The sequence below is a fragment of the Budorcas taxicolor genome, chromosome 16 (assembly GCF_023091745.1).
Source record: "Budorcas taxicolor isolate Tak-1 chromosome 16, Takin1.1, whole genome shotgun sequence".
Lineage (NCBI taxonomy): Eukaryota > Metazoa > Chordata > Mammalia > Artiodactyla > Bovidae > Budorcas > Budorcas taxicolor.
In genome coordinates, this window is record NC_068925.1 from 61,494,410 (window position 1) to 61,510,984 (window position 16,575).

Consider the following 16,575-nt stretch of genomic DNA (forward strand, 5'->3'; position numbering starts at 1 on the left):
AAGTTCCCTTTTAAATTTATTAATTGCCTCGTTATTTCATTTTACTGTATCCTTATCCAGTTCCCTGAAAGACATACTTAAGAACTGTTTGTCCCAAGTTGGCTCGGTCCTATTTCTGCAGCACATTAGATCCCTTGGGCAGAAGTGGAAAGCAAGCGGCTGTCGTGGGAGTCACAATCTGCTCGCACGAAGCTAACCACGTCAACTGACCAACGTCAGCCCCGGGCTCTAGCCCGGGGCACCGCGCGCGCCGGGGAAGGGGCGGGGCGGCCGTGGGCGGTGGGCGGAGCCTGGAGGCTGGCGGGACCACCAATGAAATCCTCAGCCGGCGCTGGCCGTGCGCGTGACGCTGCGTAGCGGGCTCAGAGGCTGGAGGCGGAGGAGTCGGGAGCTTTATCTTCGTCTGCGGTTGGGCTGGCTGCGTTGCCAGCCTGGGGCATCAGAAGAGCTAGCGGGGAGCCGACCTGCCTGCCAGCGGGGCTGGGACAGCTTCTCGGATTTGCCCTCCGTGGTGAGGTTCTGCGGCCCCCGGCCCATGCTTCCCTGTCCCCCTCCTCACTTCCCGCCTGGGTCCGCCCACCTCTGCCTAAGAGGAAGGAGAGAGACGTGTCTGCTGCAACTCCGGCCCCGCCCGCCTGGCCTTGCCCCGGGGCTGCGGGGGAGGGGGAGGCTCCGCGGGTTCTGGTCATTTTGGGGGTTGTGGCGGGCGAGAAAGTTACCTTGGGGCGCGGGGGTGGCTGGCAGTCTTTTAAACCTTAGAGGTTTGTTTGGTGTCCACCCTCAGATTCTGTGGCCTTTATCAAGCCAGTGGTAAAGAAAGTTATGAATTAGAAAACATTTTATTCCTGAAAAAGCGATACCAAAAACGCACTCAGAGTCAGCTTCTGATTGACTTGGGGGAAGAAAGTGTGGTAAATCTGGGTGTCAATGAGTTTAATGTAGCTCATATTTTATTTTGCCGTATTAGGATGTAATTAAGTTTCTGTCATTCCTAAATGCTAATAGGCATGCAGTTTAAGTGATATGTATACTCAGAAATTATTTGTAAGCGAGAAACAACGATGCATTCTATCTTCCACGTTTGTCTATGGATTAAGTGTATTGGTCACTTAATATTAAAGTGGATGCTTAGCTGTTTAAGCTACTGTTTTTTCAGAGTCTGTTGAGTAGAATTCAACTTGAAGCATTTCCCCCCCCCTTGTTTTAACTTGGAGAGTATCGATGCATGGCTTATTAGGGAAGTTGTGGATTGTCTAGGCATGAGGACGGATTTTGCAAGGAGCATTAATGCGTAATTATTTTAAATGCACGTGTCTCACTGCATCACGTGCTGAGAGCTCGCAAAGATTTCACATTCTTAGGGTAAAGATCAAAACACTACTGCCACGCTCATCTCCAGTAAAGTTTGAGCAGGTGTTCTCTTGGGTCTCTGGGCTCAAGCCATACCAGCTTTATTTTTGTTTTTAAAAAGTTTCTCTTTACTATCTCCTGGTCTTTAGGGGTTTACTCCACCTCTGATTCTCTAATTTCCTTTAGTGTCAGCCCAAATATCTCTTCAGGAAACCCACCCTGTCCTGGTTAATCCCTCCCAGCATTCTGTTTTCTTTTGCTTCAGTTCATTATCAGTTGTAATGAGCTGCATTAGTTACATCAGTGCTTGTTTCCTCTACTAGCATTTCATGAAGGCTGGATTGGTCCATCTTATTTAGGTCTTAATTCTCAAGACTCAGTACCTTGCACAGTGAAAGAGTTGGAGGACCGAGGAGGGGACTTTTGAATGAAAAATATTCTCTAGAGAAGGTTATCTGTTTCCTTGGAAAAGGAAAAGGTTTTTAACAAAGGTTCAAAGTGAAGTCGCTCAGTCCTGTCGGACTCTTCGGGACCCCATGGACTGTAGCCCACCAGGCTCCTCTGTCCATGGGATTTCCCAGGCAAGAGTACCGGAGCGGGTTGCCATTTTCTTCTCCGGGGGATCGTCCTGACCTAGGGATGGAACCCCGGTCTCCAGCACTGCAGACAGACTTTACCATCTGAGCCACCAGGGAAGCCCCTTAACAAAGACTAGTTAGAGAAATTTATTTTTGGAATTTACCACAGAGGGTAAGTGCTTATACTGACCCTATAGATCTGAATGAGAATTTGTGTTCTTTAGTTTTGCTGATTGACTTAATGACCTAGTTCTTTGGTATGTAAATACAGAGTTGTACTAGGGCCAGCCTTTAGAAGGAAGGAAGAGCAAGTTTCTGTTTTGAATTGTTACATTCATCTGTAAAGTGTTTCTCTTTACCACTACTCTATCTGGGAGTGTTATAGCAAAGTCTTCACCTAGAGTAGGTGTTCAATGTTTTATAGATTTACAGGTTCTTTTGAAAGCTTTTTTAAGAACACTGCAGACAGGCTAACCGAGAACACTTGAACGCTTCTTTCTAGCACAATACATTTCAGTGGTTCAGTCCAGTTTTTTCTGTTTTGCTTGTGTAAGGCAAGTTAGATACTACCACACTGAACATACCAAAACCATTGAATTGATTGGGTTCTTAAGGAATAATTGTTCAGTGTGTTGTGTTTTAAAAATAGCTATTTAGTCAGCTTTATGTCACTTTGGGTGTAAATGTTTCTATTGCCACTTACTGGCATGTGACTTTGAGTTGAGTAGTATTTCCGAATCATTTGCATCTTTTAAAAGGAAATGTTAAGTGAGGTATGACCTGACGCTGGCACCCAGCCCTGTAAATGTAACTGGCATGGTAAACATGAGTGCCTGGTTCCTTTCTTGCTGGACGTCTGAGTCTAGTCTTATGATCATGATTTTTACTTCCTCAAAACTCATTTTGCAACCCAATTCAATATATTACTTGGTCCTTCCTGAAACCAACGCAAGTAAATGGTAGCTATTAATGTCCCCAGATTGTGAAACAGCCTATGTCCCACCCTCTTTTTTTAATTTTCCCTCTCTTTTTAAGTGAAAGTGAAGTCGCTTAGTCGTGTCCGACTCTTTGCGACTCGTGGATTGTAGCCCACCAAGCCTCTCTGTCCATGGGATTCTCTAGGCAGGAATACTGGAGTGGGTTGCCATTTCCTTCTCTTTTTAAGGTCTTATGTAAATTTTCCATGATATTGACCGTAGGTTACCTCTTGAATCCTCTAACTTGATTTGGAACATTGCTTGCTCCTGGTTTTCCTCTCATCTTTCCTGGGCCTTTTATACAGTTCTTTAATTGCCTTGTAGTAGTGGGAAAATCATAAACCACTTTTAAAGTGGGGTAATAGTGGGACTTCCCTGGTGGTCCAGTGGTTAGGACCTTTTCCCTGCCCGTGGCCCAGATTCAACCCCTGGTTTTAGGGGGCTAAGATCCTGCAAGCTGTGTAGCTCACCAAAAAAAAAAAAAAAAAAAACACCTATTGGCATAGGTTGTTGTGAGGGTTAAAGTAGCCAAAGTTATGGCAAATGTTAGCTTTATTATATTCTAAGTAATCTCTTTTCTTGACTTATGGTTTCTCCTGAGACTTCCTGCCTGTGCTTGGTTTTAGCTGCTGCTTGTATACCGATGAATCCCACATCTGTTTTCAGTCCAGGTTTGTATCTTCATCTGCCTGTGGACCGTCATCACTTGACTGACTCATAGGCGTATTGTATGAACTTACCTACTCATTTCTCTTCTCCTGTAGTTACTTAGGTTAATGGCACACCCGGAGGCTTAGTTCAGGAACTCACTTGGGATCTGTATTTCCAGCTGCCTTCTGGATGTAGTATTTTCGAGGTGGCTCAGTGTTAAAGAATCAGCCTGCCAATGCAGGAGATGCGAGATGCAGGTTCTGTCCTTGGGTCTGGGAGATCCCTTGGAGAAGGGAATGGCAACCCAATCCAGTGTTCTTGCCTGGGAAATCCCATAGACCGAGGAGCCTGGTGGGCTACAGTCCATGGAGTCACAGAGTCAGATAGATCTTAGTGACTGAGCATGCATGCACTCTGGATGTCGGCACTTGGGTGTCTCAGAGATGCCTCAGCTTAATGTTTGTAAATTAATCTGATCTCTCTTATCTCTTCTTCATAAAATCATTTTTTCTTTTAAGAAGCACATGTCATTTGAGCCTTACTTTAGGCTTTTATCATTTTGTGAGAGCTCATTGTTCTTCCTGTGGTCCAGTAGGGCAAAATTTCCCCCTTCACCCTTCTTGAGTTCTTTTTCCCCCCCCCTAGAATTTGCTTTTTTTATTTTGATAAAATAATACATAACATAAATTAACCTTTTATGAAAACTTTATTTTATATTGGAGTATATCGTTGATTGAATCCCTCTTGAGTTCTTGATACAAAGTAGATTAACAGGAGAAAAAGAATCTTTAATTCGTGGGCATGGATTTCTCATAGAAACAGGACCTAAGAAGTGAGTGAAGGTGGCAGCTCATATATATTTTAGACCAGCAATAAGGAATTGACTGGACAAGGAAACTTAGGTTTGGGTGCTTGATTAGTAAGAATCTTAAGCAAAGTTTGGGCTTGGGTAGTAAATTAGCAAAGAAGTGCCAGGTGTTTCCTTATGTAGGCCTCTGGGCCCTGCATTCCCCATCTCTGGTGATAAGGATGTCTTTCTACTTCCCCATACAGGGAGGGTATCTTTTACATGGAGATTTTATTTCCTGCTTTTAGGAAAGCACGTCAGAGAGGAGGGTCAAAGTCTGTCTTGACAACGGCTCTTTCTTCAATACAGTCAGTGTGCCATTGAGGATATTTTGGGGCAGCCTGTCCTGGGCCCCAGCACTGCCAAGCTCTGCTTTCTCTTAACACATCCTCCACCTTGCTGCCTGAATTCTTACTAAAAGACAGATACTACCTCAGACAAATATTAAGTCACTCTTGTTTAAAAGCCTCTATCAACTCCTTGTTTGTGTTAAGTTCCAGACTTCTTAGAATCCTCGGAGGGCCCTTGACTTTTTGTCCTTGCCCTTCCATTTCCCTTGTGCTCCAGCTTTTTCCTTTGCTTCCTTTTAGATCTAACCTAGATTTTACCTACTTCAGCAAACCCTTGCGAATTGCCCCTAAACTCTATTGGGCATCAGACTTGTATTCTCTTCATTATGTACGTACATCTGAATTACTATTCTGTAATACTCCCGTAATTATGTTTTTATATTTTTCTCCCGCTAATTTTTCATTCCTTGAGGGTTCAGACCGTTGGCAGTCATCTTTGTATCCCAGGGCCTGGTGTGTAGTAGACTTCAATAAAATGTTTGAAATAATAACAGCAAGGCCTGTACTTGTTCGTGTTCTCATAGTGCTTTTCATCTGGCTCTGTTTTGATGCCTGGCAAACTTCGTTTCTTCTTTGAACTCTGGTTCTAATGTCACCTTTATGAGGACTTACCCAACTTCTCCAAGTGGTTGGTTATGCCTTCTCTTGTGTGTGTGTGTGTGTGTGTGTGTGTGTGCGCGTGCGAGAACAGCTAATGGGGTAGACCTCTGTATTATTTACAGTAAATCTCACATCATTGTGGAAAGAGATGCTTAAAATACCTGAATTTTCAGATAACTTGACACATATGTTTAGTGTCAGAAGTTTAAAAAATTGTTTTTCAGTGTACATTAAGATTTTTTTCCTTGCCTTCTATGTTTAAGTGACCATAGCCTTTTAAAAGGTGTGCCAGCGTCATTAAAGCATGAACTTGAGGGGAGTTCTAGTGGTTCGAATTCACTGCTGTGGCCAGGGAAGTAGGTCTGCTCTGATGCAGTGATGTGTTGGGGGACTCATAAGAAATGTGAGCCGTTTAACCTTCAGAGAAAACACCTGTGCTTGCTTTCGCCTTTCTTCCTACTTTTAAAGTTTTCTTTATTATTGTCTCTAATTATGCTTCTGGATGTCACTACTTTTTTCTTTTTAAAAATGGGGGCAGGATTACCTACCTCAGGGTTATTGTTAAGTTTAAAGGAGGTAATACACACAAAGGTCTTATCAGAAAGTAATGTTCATTCTAATTATTTGAGTTATTTCAGGAGAACAGTCTCTCAAGTTTGAGAGGTTTTCCAGTGAAGTAAAAATCATAGCATTTGTTGGCAGGTTTTTTTCATAGTCTAAGTTTGTTTTTGGGTCCAGAATGGCAGATTTTGATGAAAAATCTTAAGCTCTACAACAGATCATTTTTAGGTATATCCATACAACTTAAAAACCCCAAACTGGTTGCTATATTTATCTTTCAGTATTAAAAGGTAAAGTTAGAAATGAACATGAGTTTCAGCTCTCATTCTAGCCTCTTGATTGTTTCATGAACATGTGAAAGGAAGTTCTTACTGTGTGAAAATGCTTGATAACTATTAACTCATTCAAGAAATATGTATTAAGTACCAACTGTTCAAGCAGAGTTCTAGATAGTTGGATAAAGTGATGAACAAGACAAAATTCTGCTTTTCATGGGGATTAGTCTTTTCATGGTATAGTACTACTACACCTACTAAGTCGCTTCAGTCGTGTCCTACTCTGTGCGACCCCACAGACGGCAGCCCACCAGGCTCCCCCATCCCTGAGATTCTCCAGGCAAGAACACTGGAGTGGGTTGCCATTTCCTTCTCCATTTCGTGGTGTAGACAGGCAATTAACCCTCTAATGTATTAGCCCACACATGCTCTGAAGAAAAATAAAGCAGGGGAAGTGATAAGACTAAGGTGGGTGTGAGTGTTTATTTTAGTTGAGGGTAGATAGGGAGTCCCTGGGAAGGGGACATTTGAGAACTTGAACGAAGTAAAGGAGGGATCTTTGAGGGTTCTGAGGGAGATGAGCCAGAGAGAGGCAACAGCAGAGACCTTTAAGTGGGAATGAGGTTGGCTTGACCAAGAAAGAGCAAAAGGCCAGAGTGACAGGAGGAGAGCAAGTGAGAACTGGAGTAGAAGGTGGAGGGTAGGGAGATGAAGGCCAGGGAAGGGAATGGCCGATCATGGGTGGAGGAGTTACTCGACAGTGGTGAGGACTTGAAACAGTTTGGGGCTTAAAGGATTTTGAGGTAGCGCCATGATCTGCTGAGATTTACCTTTTAAAATATTTTCTCTGGGCCCTGTGTGACCAGAAGGGAGAAGATGGAGAGGAACTAGTTAGGGTACTACAGTGAGACGTGGCGGTGGTTTAGGCTGTGCTGAAGGTGGTGGATGGGGTAAAAAGATGTTAGAATGGGATATATATTTTGAAGGCAGAGTAAAATGGCCCTGCTGTTGGCTTGGTTAAGGGAAGTAAAGAAGGATAACTTGGGGTTTTTTGTTTTTAATCTGGGCAAAGACTGCTAGTTCCAGTAACTGAATTAGGGAAGAGGGAAGAATGGAGTTGGCGGGAACATCAGTAGTTCACTTTTGGTCCTGTTAAAGTTTGAGATGCCCAAAGACATCTACCTACATAAAGGGGTCTGGTAGGCCTTTGGATAGGAGTCTGGAGCTCAGGGAAGTCTGGGTCTGGTGAGGAGAGAAGGGTATCATAGTGAGTGAACTGGTGGTGATCAGAGGGTTAGCCACTGGAAATCAGAATTATGGACATGGTGCACTTGTTGGTGTCAGTAAGTTACAGGGGAGGATTTGACTGGGACATAAGAACAGCTTTTTGGAGAAAGAAGGAAGTCTAGGAACTTGGAGACCAGGAGCTTAGATCTAGGAACATGGATGTTGAAGTAAAAAAAGTGTGGGAGAGTTACTGAAAGGGAGGCAGGAGGAGTGAGTGATGTATTCACAGTCTTAGTAAACCACGGGAATGATCAGGAAGACCGTCCATACAAAGTATCAGGTGTGATAATCTGACTATTTTAAGGAAGGGAAGGAGGAACAGTAACTTGGAAATAACAGGAAATGAGGAGGATAACTTCCTCTCCTGTGTTGTTAATAATAGAAGGGCAAGAAAAGACTGTGATCTCACATTATAAGGGCAGTAATTCATGCCAGCACCTAGAAACCACTTAGAATTAATGACAGTTTGAATTTTTAACTTGGCAGTAGCTGAGGTAGTCTGCCTGTGTCTAGATTGGTAAGAGTGGATTCACAGTCCCATCTAAACGAACAGTCAAAAATTCAGCTCTCTCCTTCATCTCACCTGGTTACAAGGTGTTTCCTTGCTTACACTCTTGCCCTCCTGTGGTCTGCTCTCGACACAGAGGCTGAAGGGACCCATCTTTGTAGAGAAGAAACAGTTGAACTGAGCGTTACTGTAATTTCCTTCCATTTTCTGCCACAACAGTCATGTACTGTTACTGACATGGATGGCAGGAGGAACTCAATTCAGACATCTCATAATCTTGGATTTGGTCAAAATTGAGATGAAGCATAGGTAATAGTTTTCCTTCCTAAATTCTGTATGACAGTAACAAAATTTATTGATGTTTTCTTGGAAGCCATATGATGCTTGAGCTGCATTTGAGAAAGGGTGTAATTATGGAACTCTACCCTCATCGATCACCTATTAAGAGCAAACATGTAGAGTTGGAGGGACAATGGAACTTTCTATTTGTGTCATGTGGCATACAGGGCACAGATATGTAGGGATAGCATTCACTTAGTTTTTTAAACTAGGTTGTTAATACACAGCAGAGCGCCAGCATTTTATTATCTTTTTGTGTGTGTGCAGCAGTATTTAACTTTTTAGATGAAGGATTCAGGGGTTGGAGGAGTTACTTGAAGATGCAGTGTAATAGAGCAGAGACATTGACTACCTCTTGGTATTGTGATACCACATCTTGAGTTTTCCCTGCTGTCTTATGGTTCTCTTTTCCTGCTAACGGAGGAAATTGAGGGCAAAGATACTAGTATAGACTATGACATAAAGGTCTTTATGAAGAGTTGGTGTTTTCTTGTTTGGCTTACTCCATTGATCTGTGGCAGTGTGTGCAAACTCAGTACTTGTGCTTTAGCTTGTGAAGTTAGCCTTTACTTGCTAGGTTGATGGTTCTCAATCTCATCACCAAGGACTCCTTTTAAGTTTTTGCTATTCTACAGTGTACTCAGGCTTAGATTTTTAACCCCCTTTTGATTAGTTTAACAGCATTTGTTTGTCAAACTTGATTGTTGTTTTTTTTTTAACCTCTTTGACTGATTTCTCACTGAGTTGATACAGTCTCAAGCCACAAGCAAAGTGACATAGCCTGTACTGCTTGCTTTATGTGACAAATGTATAATTGTCTATTTCAGTTTATGTTTGAAATATCCAAAGTAGCTTCCCCAGACCCTTAGTCTAGGGGCCCCCACCCCCAATTAAGAACAGTTGTCAATCTTATTGTTGAGTAGAAGGTGTAAAGCTGTTAACAGTGAAGATGGTGTTCATTGGTGTTCTTCCATTGTAGATTTTCCTTTTGATTCTCTTAAGTTTAGAGAACTGTATCGTATTACTCAGAATAATTGGTTGTGGTATTAACTGATACATCACTTTCTGTAATAATATATACCTATCATATTTCAGATACTTCCCACTAGATTTGGGGAATTCAAAGAGAAAATACCATTTAGTCCCTGTCTTTAAGAAGCTTATGCTGAGTGGAAGAGGCAGATGGTATTGCTCACTGAGTATATTAGTGTGACAGGATACACAAGGTGCATTTGGACCACAGGGGAAGGTGAGGTGATCAGAAACCTTCGCAGAGGAGATGAGTCAGGGCCACCTGCTAATTGGGGTGGGGGCTGGGGAATCCAGTCGTTCTGGTTTTGAATCCCTTTTCTGCAGTTTTGAATCCCTGTATGATTTGGAGTAAACTAAACCACCTCCCTAAACCATATTTTGAGACAGGAAAGAGTATATAAGAAGACATGGTGACCAGAGAAAGTACTGTGGGAATAAAATAGTTTATTTACTTTAAAGATTATATTGAAATTAAAATAATAATGCACGTAAAACATGTAAGGACTCAAAAGTAAGAGTCCCTATTTTTAATTCCACACTGTTAACCCCTGTAGAATTCCTTTTTGAAACATCTTGGTTCTTTTCTTTCTCTCTTCTTTGTCCCTGATTTCTTTTCTACCTCTTGTTGTCTTACTAGAGGGCCTCCCTCAGAGTTGAGATGTCAGTTCTCTAATCTTCCGCGTTGAAGAATTAGATGTTCTTCTAGCTTCCTCTGTCAGTGTTACACAAATGATTTTAAATTTTACCAGTTACCCTGACCTCGTCCCTAGGTTTCTCTTCTTAACTGGATCTATTGTTCTCCTAAAATTTCTACTTGATATATTGTTGTTTAGTCTCCAAATTGTATCCATGATCCCTTGGACTGTAGCCCACCAGGCCCCTCTGTCTGTGGGATTTCCCAGGCAAGAATACTGGAGTGGTCACCATTTCCTTCTCCAGGGGATCTTCCCGACCCAGGGATCGGTCTCCTCCTTGACAGGTGGATTGTTTACCACTGAGCTACCTGGAACTATTCCATAATTCTGCTTCATTTGATTTCAACAACAAAAAAATTAGAAGGGAAGTGATCTAGATTTGTCAGATTTTTACTTTGCCGAGCATTGGTATTTAAGAAAACAATCAAATTCACCGTGTACTCCATTTTGTATGTAAAGGGCATTTTAACATAACTGTTTTAAAAGACCATAATCTTATGATTTTAAAATAATGTAGTGAATACTTTATTATGTTTTGCTTTAGACTGCCGAAAACTTCTATGTAGTTAAACACTGCTTTGGAGTAAGCATATTATAGTCTTGATATTGATCTGCCTAAAATTTGATTTTGATTATGTTTGTCAGTGCTTAAAATGGCCTACCACTGCCTTAAAAAAGTCTTAATTTGTTAGGTCTCTACAGTTTGACCCCAGCTCTTTTTTCAAGTCTTTTCCTATTATCAACTTAAGAAAAAAAATCCAAACAGCAGGTGATGTTTGTAGTTTGGATCTGATCCAGGTTCAGATCTGACCCTGCCATTAGATTTGTGGTCTTGGACAAGTTACTGTCATGAGAAGAAGCAAATAGTCCTGGAGCTGCTCTGGTGCAATCAGCTAGGCTTTGGAGTTTCTGTGGACGAGCCTGGCACTTGACAGCTAGGTCTTCAGGGTATGCTGTTGAACATAAATGGTTTCACTGAACATCAGCTTTAGACAAGACCATTCTGTCAGCATGATGGATCAAGACAGGAATAAGATAATGTAATCATCATCGTTGCCCAAGTCACAAAGAATCCAACATCTCCCTCCCCAATCTACTGGGAATGATTGTTGCTATTTTGCCAGTCACAGCTTTAGCCAGCTCTACTCTGCCTCCTTGTAGAGAAGATTTGTTGGCATACCCAGTCATCAAACTATCCTCACTTTCTGATAACCCTCAAGCCAGAGTGAACCCCTGCTTCTTTGGACTCTGCCCAAAATCACTTAGTCAGATCCCAAGCCCGAAATAAGTCGCTTCAAATATTCTCTCCCTGGGATGCCCCACAGTTTCCCATGATACACATTCCTAATAAACTCATCCAGCCATTGGTATGTTCCTGGTGTATTGAAAGGCATTGACCATAACTACCTGGAGTCTTATTTTTTCTCATATGTGAACCAGGAGTAATAATAGGATTTTTTTTTTCAACAGAATTTTGAAGATTAGAAAACTTAAAGCACCTAGCAGAGTCTTGGTAATTAGTAAAACTCAACAGAAGCTTGTTTCTTGTCCTCTAGCAAAGTAGTCTGATCAGTCATGGGCCCCTGAGCAGAGCTTTATAAGGACCTTGCTTTCACCCTTTCTCACCCGTGGAGTCCTCCGTTCTCATCCTTCAAGACTCAGGTCACATAGATTCTTTCCTATGAAACCTTTGCACCTTTAATGATCTCTTCTGTCTCTGCACTTCAGGTATGTATCATTCTTACCACTGACTTGACTATTTATTGTGTTCTATCCTGTGGTATCTTTTAACTTACCCTTTACTTAATTCTTAATTTTTTATGTACTTATGTCTTGTTTGTTCAGTTTTTTTTTTTTTTAAGAATGGGGGCTCTGTTTTGAAACCAGCCAATGATTTTATCAAGACTGATTTCTTCATTATTTGTTACAGTATCTTGCACTCAGAAAATGTTTAAATGTGATTAAACGTATAACAAAAGGAAGAAAATATATCATTTGTCACCTCCCCTTAAATATGGTGATATTATGAAATTTACCTATGCCGTATCCTTAGATAAAGCTTTTGATATCTTCTTTCCTAGACAGCACGGTAGTGGGTGAAGAAAAGATGTCTGTACGAAAACGGCTATCAAAGTTCAGTAACCATGCTGAGGAAGAGGATGAATGCCAGAGACACTGTGCAGAGGAGTCCCGAGAGGCGCCTAGTGATGGTGAGGCTTTTACTTTTTCTGAGGTGAATTAATGAAATCGGGAGCAAATTCAGTGTTCCCGAACAAGGATTACCATCTCTTTAGCTCTTAACTGGCTGTGGTGTGAGGCATGCGGGATCTTAGTTCCCCAACTAGGGATCAAACCTGCATCTCCTGCAGTGGAACCTTGGAACCTTAACCGCTGGACCACCAGGAAGTCCCCTCTTAAGCTCTTAAAAATGGATATGCTGGTAGGCACTGTAAAGCGCAGAGGAGAGAAAGAAATTAAGAGAGTAGAAGGAACATTTCGGTTTCGTTCTGTTGCCTGTCAGAGCTGCTTTCGACGCTGGTTGTGACGCTGGTGTGTGAATTGCTGCACCTCTCATAACAGAGGTGAGCTTTACCGATGAGAGTGGGGTTTGCCGATGAGAGTGGGGTTTGCAGTGTATGGTTCAGTTTTATTTATTTGATAACAAAGAAACTGAAAAATAAGCCCTTTTAAAGCGATTCATTGAACATTTTGTGGGTATGTACTATGTTTTAGACATCATTCATTCATTTTATTCATTTCTTCAACTACCTAATTCCTATCAGTATTTACTGGTGTTCTGCTAAGTGTTGCAGCTACAGCAGTGATCGGTACAGATGTGTTTGCCCTTGTGGAGCTCCAAGTTAACTGAATGAGAACCCCTCTCCCTGCTTTAACATAATTAGATTATTAGAAATAAGTGCTACTAATTACTCTTTTCATAGTTGTAATTAGCGTAATGAACATAATTAGCAGGGTACATAACCTAGGTAAAAATCTTGGGGGAGAGACAGATGAGGGAATTGTGGTAGTTCTCGTGTCCAAGTTTGCTTAACATGAATACAAGGAAGACTGACACAGTACTTGTTTGTTAAGGTCAAGGTTTCTGCTTAAGACTGATAGACTGGTAAACACAACTTCGCTTGTGATCTATTGCATCAGGCTATTTATTTTTGCTGTGATGTTTTTATAGGTTTGATTTCAGTGAGGATTTGAAATTTGAAGCTTGTTTGGTTAACAAATAGGTGTGAAACTTTTTGAGATGGGTTATCTTTGGTATCCCGAGACTTCTTTCATAAAGAAAAGATTTTGCTTTTCCTGTTCAGCTTTAGTTGTAAATTAAATACAGCTACTGGATCAGAAATATAAATGTTGTTGCTTAAGTTTGCATAATGAAGTTTTTTGATTGTTGGACTCTTAATTAGCTATTTATAAAATACTTATATTGGCACATGAGCTAGTTTTAGTGTGATTTTAAAATGTGAAAATTGTGCAGAATGGTAAGCCAACATTGGTTAGAAACCTTCCCCTTCGATGATTTAGGGACTAGGTGCTAATTCACATTGTTTTTATTGAAACTTCTGGGAGGGATTGGGGGCAGGAGGAGAAGGGGATGACCGAGGATGAGATGGCTGGATGGCATCACTGACTCGATGGACTGGAGTCTGAGTGAACTCCGGGAGTTGGTGATGGACAGGGAGGCCTGGCGTGCTGCGATTCATGAGGTCGCAAAGAATCGGACACGACTGAGTGACTGAACTGAACTGAACTGAATTGCTACCGGATGATTTTCTCTCTGTGTCCCTTTTTTTTTTTTTTTAAAGAACGTGTTTAAACATGTATAACTTCTACATGTTTTCAGCACTCCTTATTGTCTTAGTTCATGAAGTTTTAATCGGTTCAGATTTTAGTGCAGATAATGAAAATTGAATTATTTAGCCTGAAACAGGAAGTCTGAGCTCCTCCTTGTTTTAATGTAAGTAATGCCGATCTGAAAATAGTGTTTCTCCATTTACTTTAACATTGATTCACTTTGGGGGAGTAAGCAGATGGGTAAAATGTGACTTGTGAATAGTGAAGGCTTAAAGGACACCATGCCACGCCTGTCATTGTGGCCTGCCAAGCTGGGACCAGGGGCATTTGCATCACCTGGAGCCTGTTAGAAATCCCCATCGCACACTTAATTGAATAAAAATTTTATTTTAGTAAGATCGCCAGGTGATTCCTACGCAGGTTAAAGTCTGAGAGAGAGCTCTTAAGAGTAGCTTCTCAATTGGGATGTGTATTAGAGTTCTCCAGAGAAGCAGAACCAATAGGGTATATACACACACACTTAGCGTTATTACGAGAGACTGGCTCAGATGGAGGCTGTGATGCCCAGACTATTTTTAACATTTAGAGGAACTGGCATACTGCTTCCCGTGGCAGCTGCCCATTTTGCAGTTCCACCAGTGGCACCCAAGGGTTCCAGTTTCACCGCATCCACCTGTGCTTACTTGTTTGGTTTTGGTTGGTTTGTCTGTGCTGGGTCTTCGTCGCTGCAAGGGCTTTCCCCCAGTTGCAGCCAGCAGGGGCTACTCTCTAGTTGCTGTGTCTGGGCTGCTTCTCGTGGTGGCTTCCATTCTTGTGGAACATGGGCTCTGGGGTTGCAGGCTTCAGCAGTTGCAGCTCCCGGGCTCTAGAGCACAGACTCGATAGCTGTGGCACACGGGCTTAGTTGCTCCGTGGCATATGGGATCTTCCGGACCAGGGATCAAACTCATGTCTCCTGCATTGGCAGGCAGATTTTTTACCACTGAGTCCCCAGTAAAGCCCTGGTTTGTCTTAGTAGTAGCCATTCTAATAAGTATAGGATGGTACCTCACTGTGGTTTTGCTATGCATTTTTCTCATGTAGTAGTGTTGAACACTTTTTTATATATCTGTTGGCCATGTGTGGATCTTCCTTGGAGAAGTATCTATTCATACCCTTTGGCCATTAAAAATTTTTTTTTAATTTTTTTTTGGCTATACTGGGTGTTCATTGCTGCGTGTGAGTTTTCTCTCGTTGCAACGAGTGGGGACTACTCTTTAATTGCAGTGCATGGGCTTCTCATTGCGGTGGCGTCTCTTGTTGCAGCTTTAGAGCCCGCTGGCTTGGTAGTTGTGGCACATAGGCTTAGTTGCCGCATGGCATGTAGAGTCTTCCTGGACCTACACTGCACTGTAAACTAGTAAATGTGCATTATGTCTTAAAAAAAGACAGGGCACATACATTAATTTAAAAAGCCTTTCTTACTGGGACTTTTTTGGGTGTCCAATGCTGAAGACGTCTCCTTCCAATGCAGTGGGTGCATGTTTTATCCCTGGTCAGGGAGCTAGGATCCCACCTGCCTGCCTGCCAGAAAGCCAAACAGAAGCAGTATTGTAACAAATTCAATAAAGACTTTAAAAACGGTCCGCATCAAAGAAAAAAGGAGTCTTAAAAAAACTTTAAAAAAAATGCTAACCATCATCTGTTTTTCTCAAGTTTTCTTCTTCCAGTAGTAACACTGGATCACTGATCACAGAGCACCATAACAAATACAATAGTGGAAATTTTGAAATATTGCAAGAGTTGCCAGAATATGATAGAGGCATGAAGTGAGCAGATGCTGTTGGGAAAAATAGTGTTGATATCTTTGCTCAGTGTACAGTTGCTGCAAAGCTTCAATCTATAAAAACAGAACCAAACCCTGTGATACCTGCAAAGCACAGTAAAATGAAGTATATTTGTATTTGGGTCTTTAATATCTTTCAACAATGTTTTATAGTTTTCAGTTTGTAAGTTTTACACATTTAAGTTATTTCTGAATATTTTGTTCCTTTTGCTGCTATTGTAAGTGGAATTTTAATTTCATTTTCCAATCATTCGTTGCTAAAGTAAAAATGAAGCTTGTTTTTGTATATTGATACTGTATCCTTCAACCTTACTGAACTCATTTACTAGCTGTGAGGTTTTTTTATGTGCTTTATGCTATTTTCTACATACAAGATCATGCCATCTGGACGTAAGAGTTAGTTTTATTTCTTAATTTTCAATTTTCTTACCTAAATGCACTTGCTAGAATTTCCAGTAAAATGCTGAATAGACTTGGCAAGAGTGCACATTGGGCATGCTTGGGTGGTTTCTGATCTTAGGGAGAAAGCTTTTAGTTTTTCTGATACTTAACGTTAGCTGTTGGTTCCTGCAGGTACCCTTTATCAGGTTGAGAACATTGTCTATCTTTCTATTAATTTATAGATAATACCTATTCTTCACTGCCTTTTATTTTGCTACATTGTTCATTTGATAGCTGATTAATGAGTAAAGGTAATATGATGATAACTGGGGCTTCCAGAGTATCTCTTTGGTAAAGAATCTGCTTGCCAATGCAGGAAATGCAGGTTCAGTCCTTGGGTCCAGAAGATCCCCTGGAGGAGGAAATGGCAGCCCACTCCAGTATTCTTGCCTGGAAAATTCTATGGACAGAGCAGCCTGGCAGGCTACAATCCATGGAGTCGCAAAGAG

General features: G+C 41.6%; 1 protein-coding gene across 2 annotated transcripts in view; it reads left to right on the forward strand.

The window, feature by feature from the left end:
* Positions 1-375: 375 nt before the first annotated feature.
* Positions 376-16,575, forward strand: part of SOAT1 (sterol O-acyltransferase 1) — a 64,693-nt gene continuing 48,493 nt past the window's right edge. The window contains exons 1-2 of one of the 2 annotated variants that reach the window (XM_052654232.1): positions 376-511; positions 12,136-12,260. In XM_052654232.1, coding sequence (XP_052510192.1) covers positions 12,158-12,260 — 103 coding nt within the window. In that variant the 5' untranslated portion in view covers positions 376-511; positions 12,136-12,157. Of the gene's footprint in view, positions 512-12,131; positions 12,261-16,575 lie in introns of both variants that reach the window. The other variant, XM_052654231.1, reaches the window with a different exon arrangement.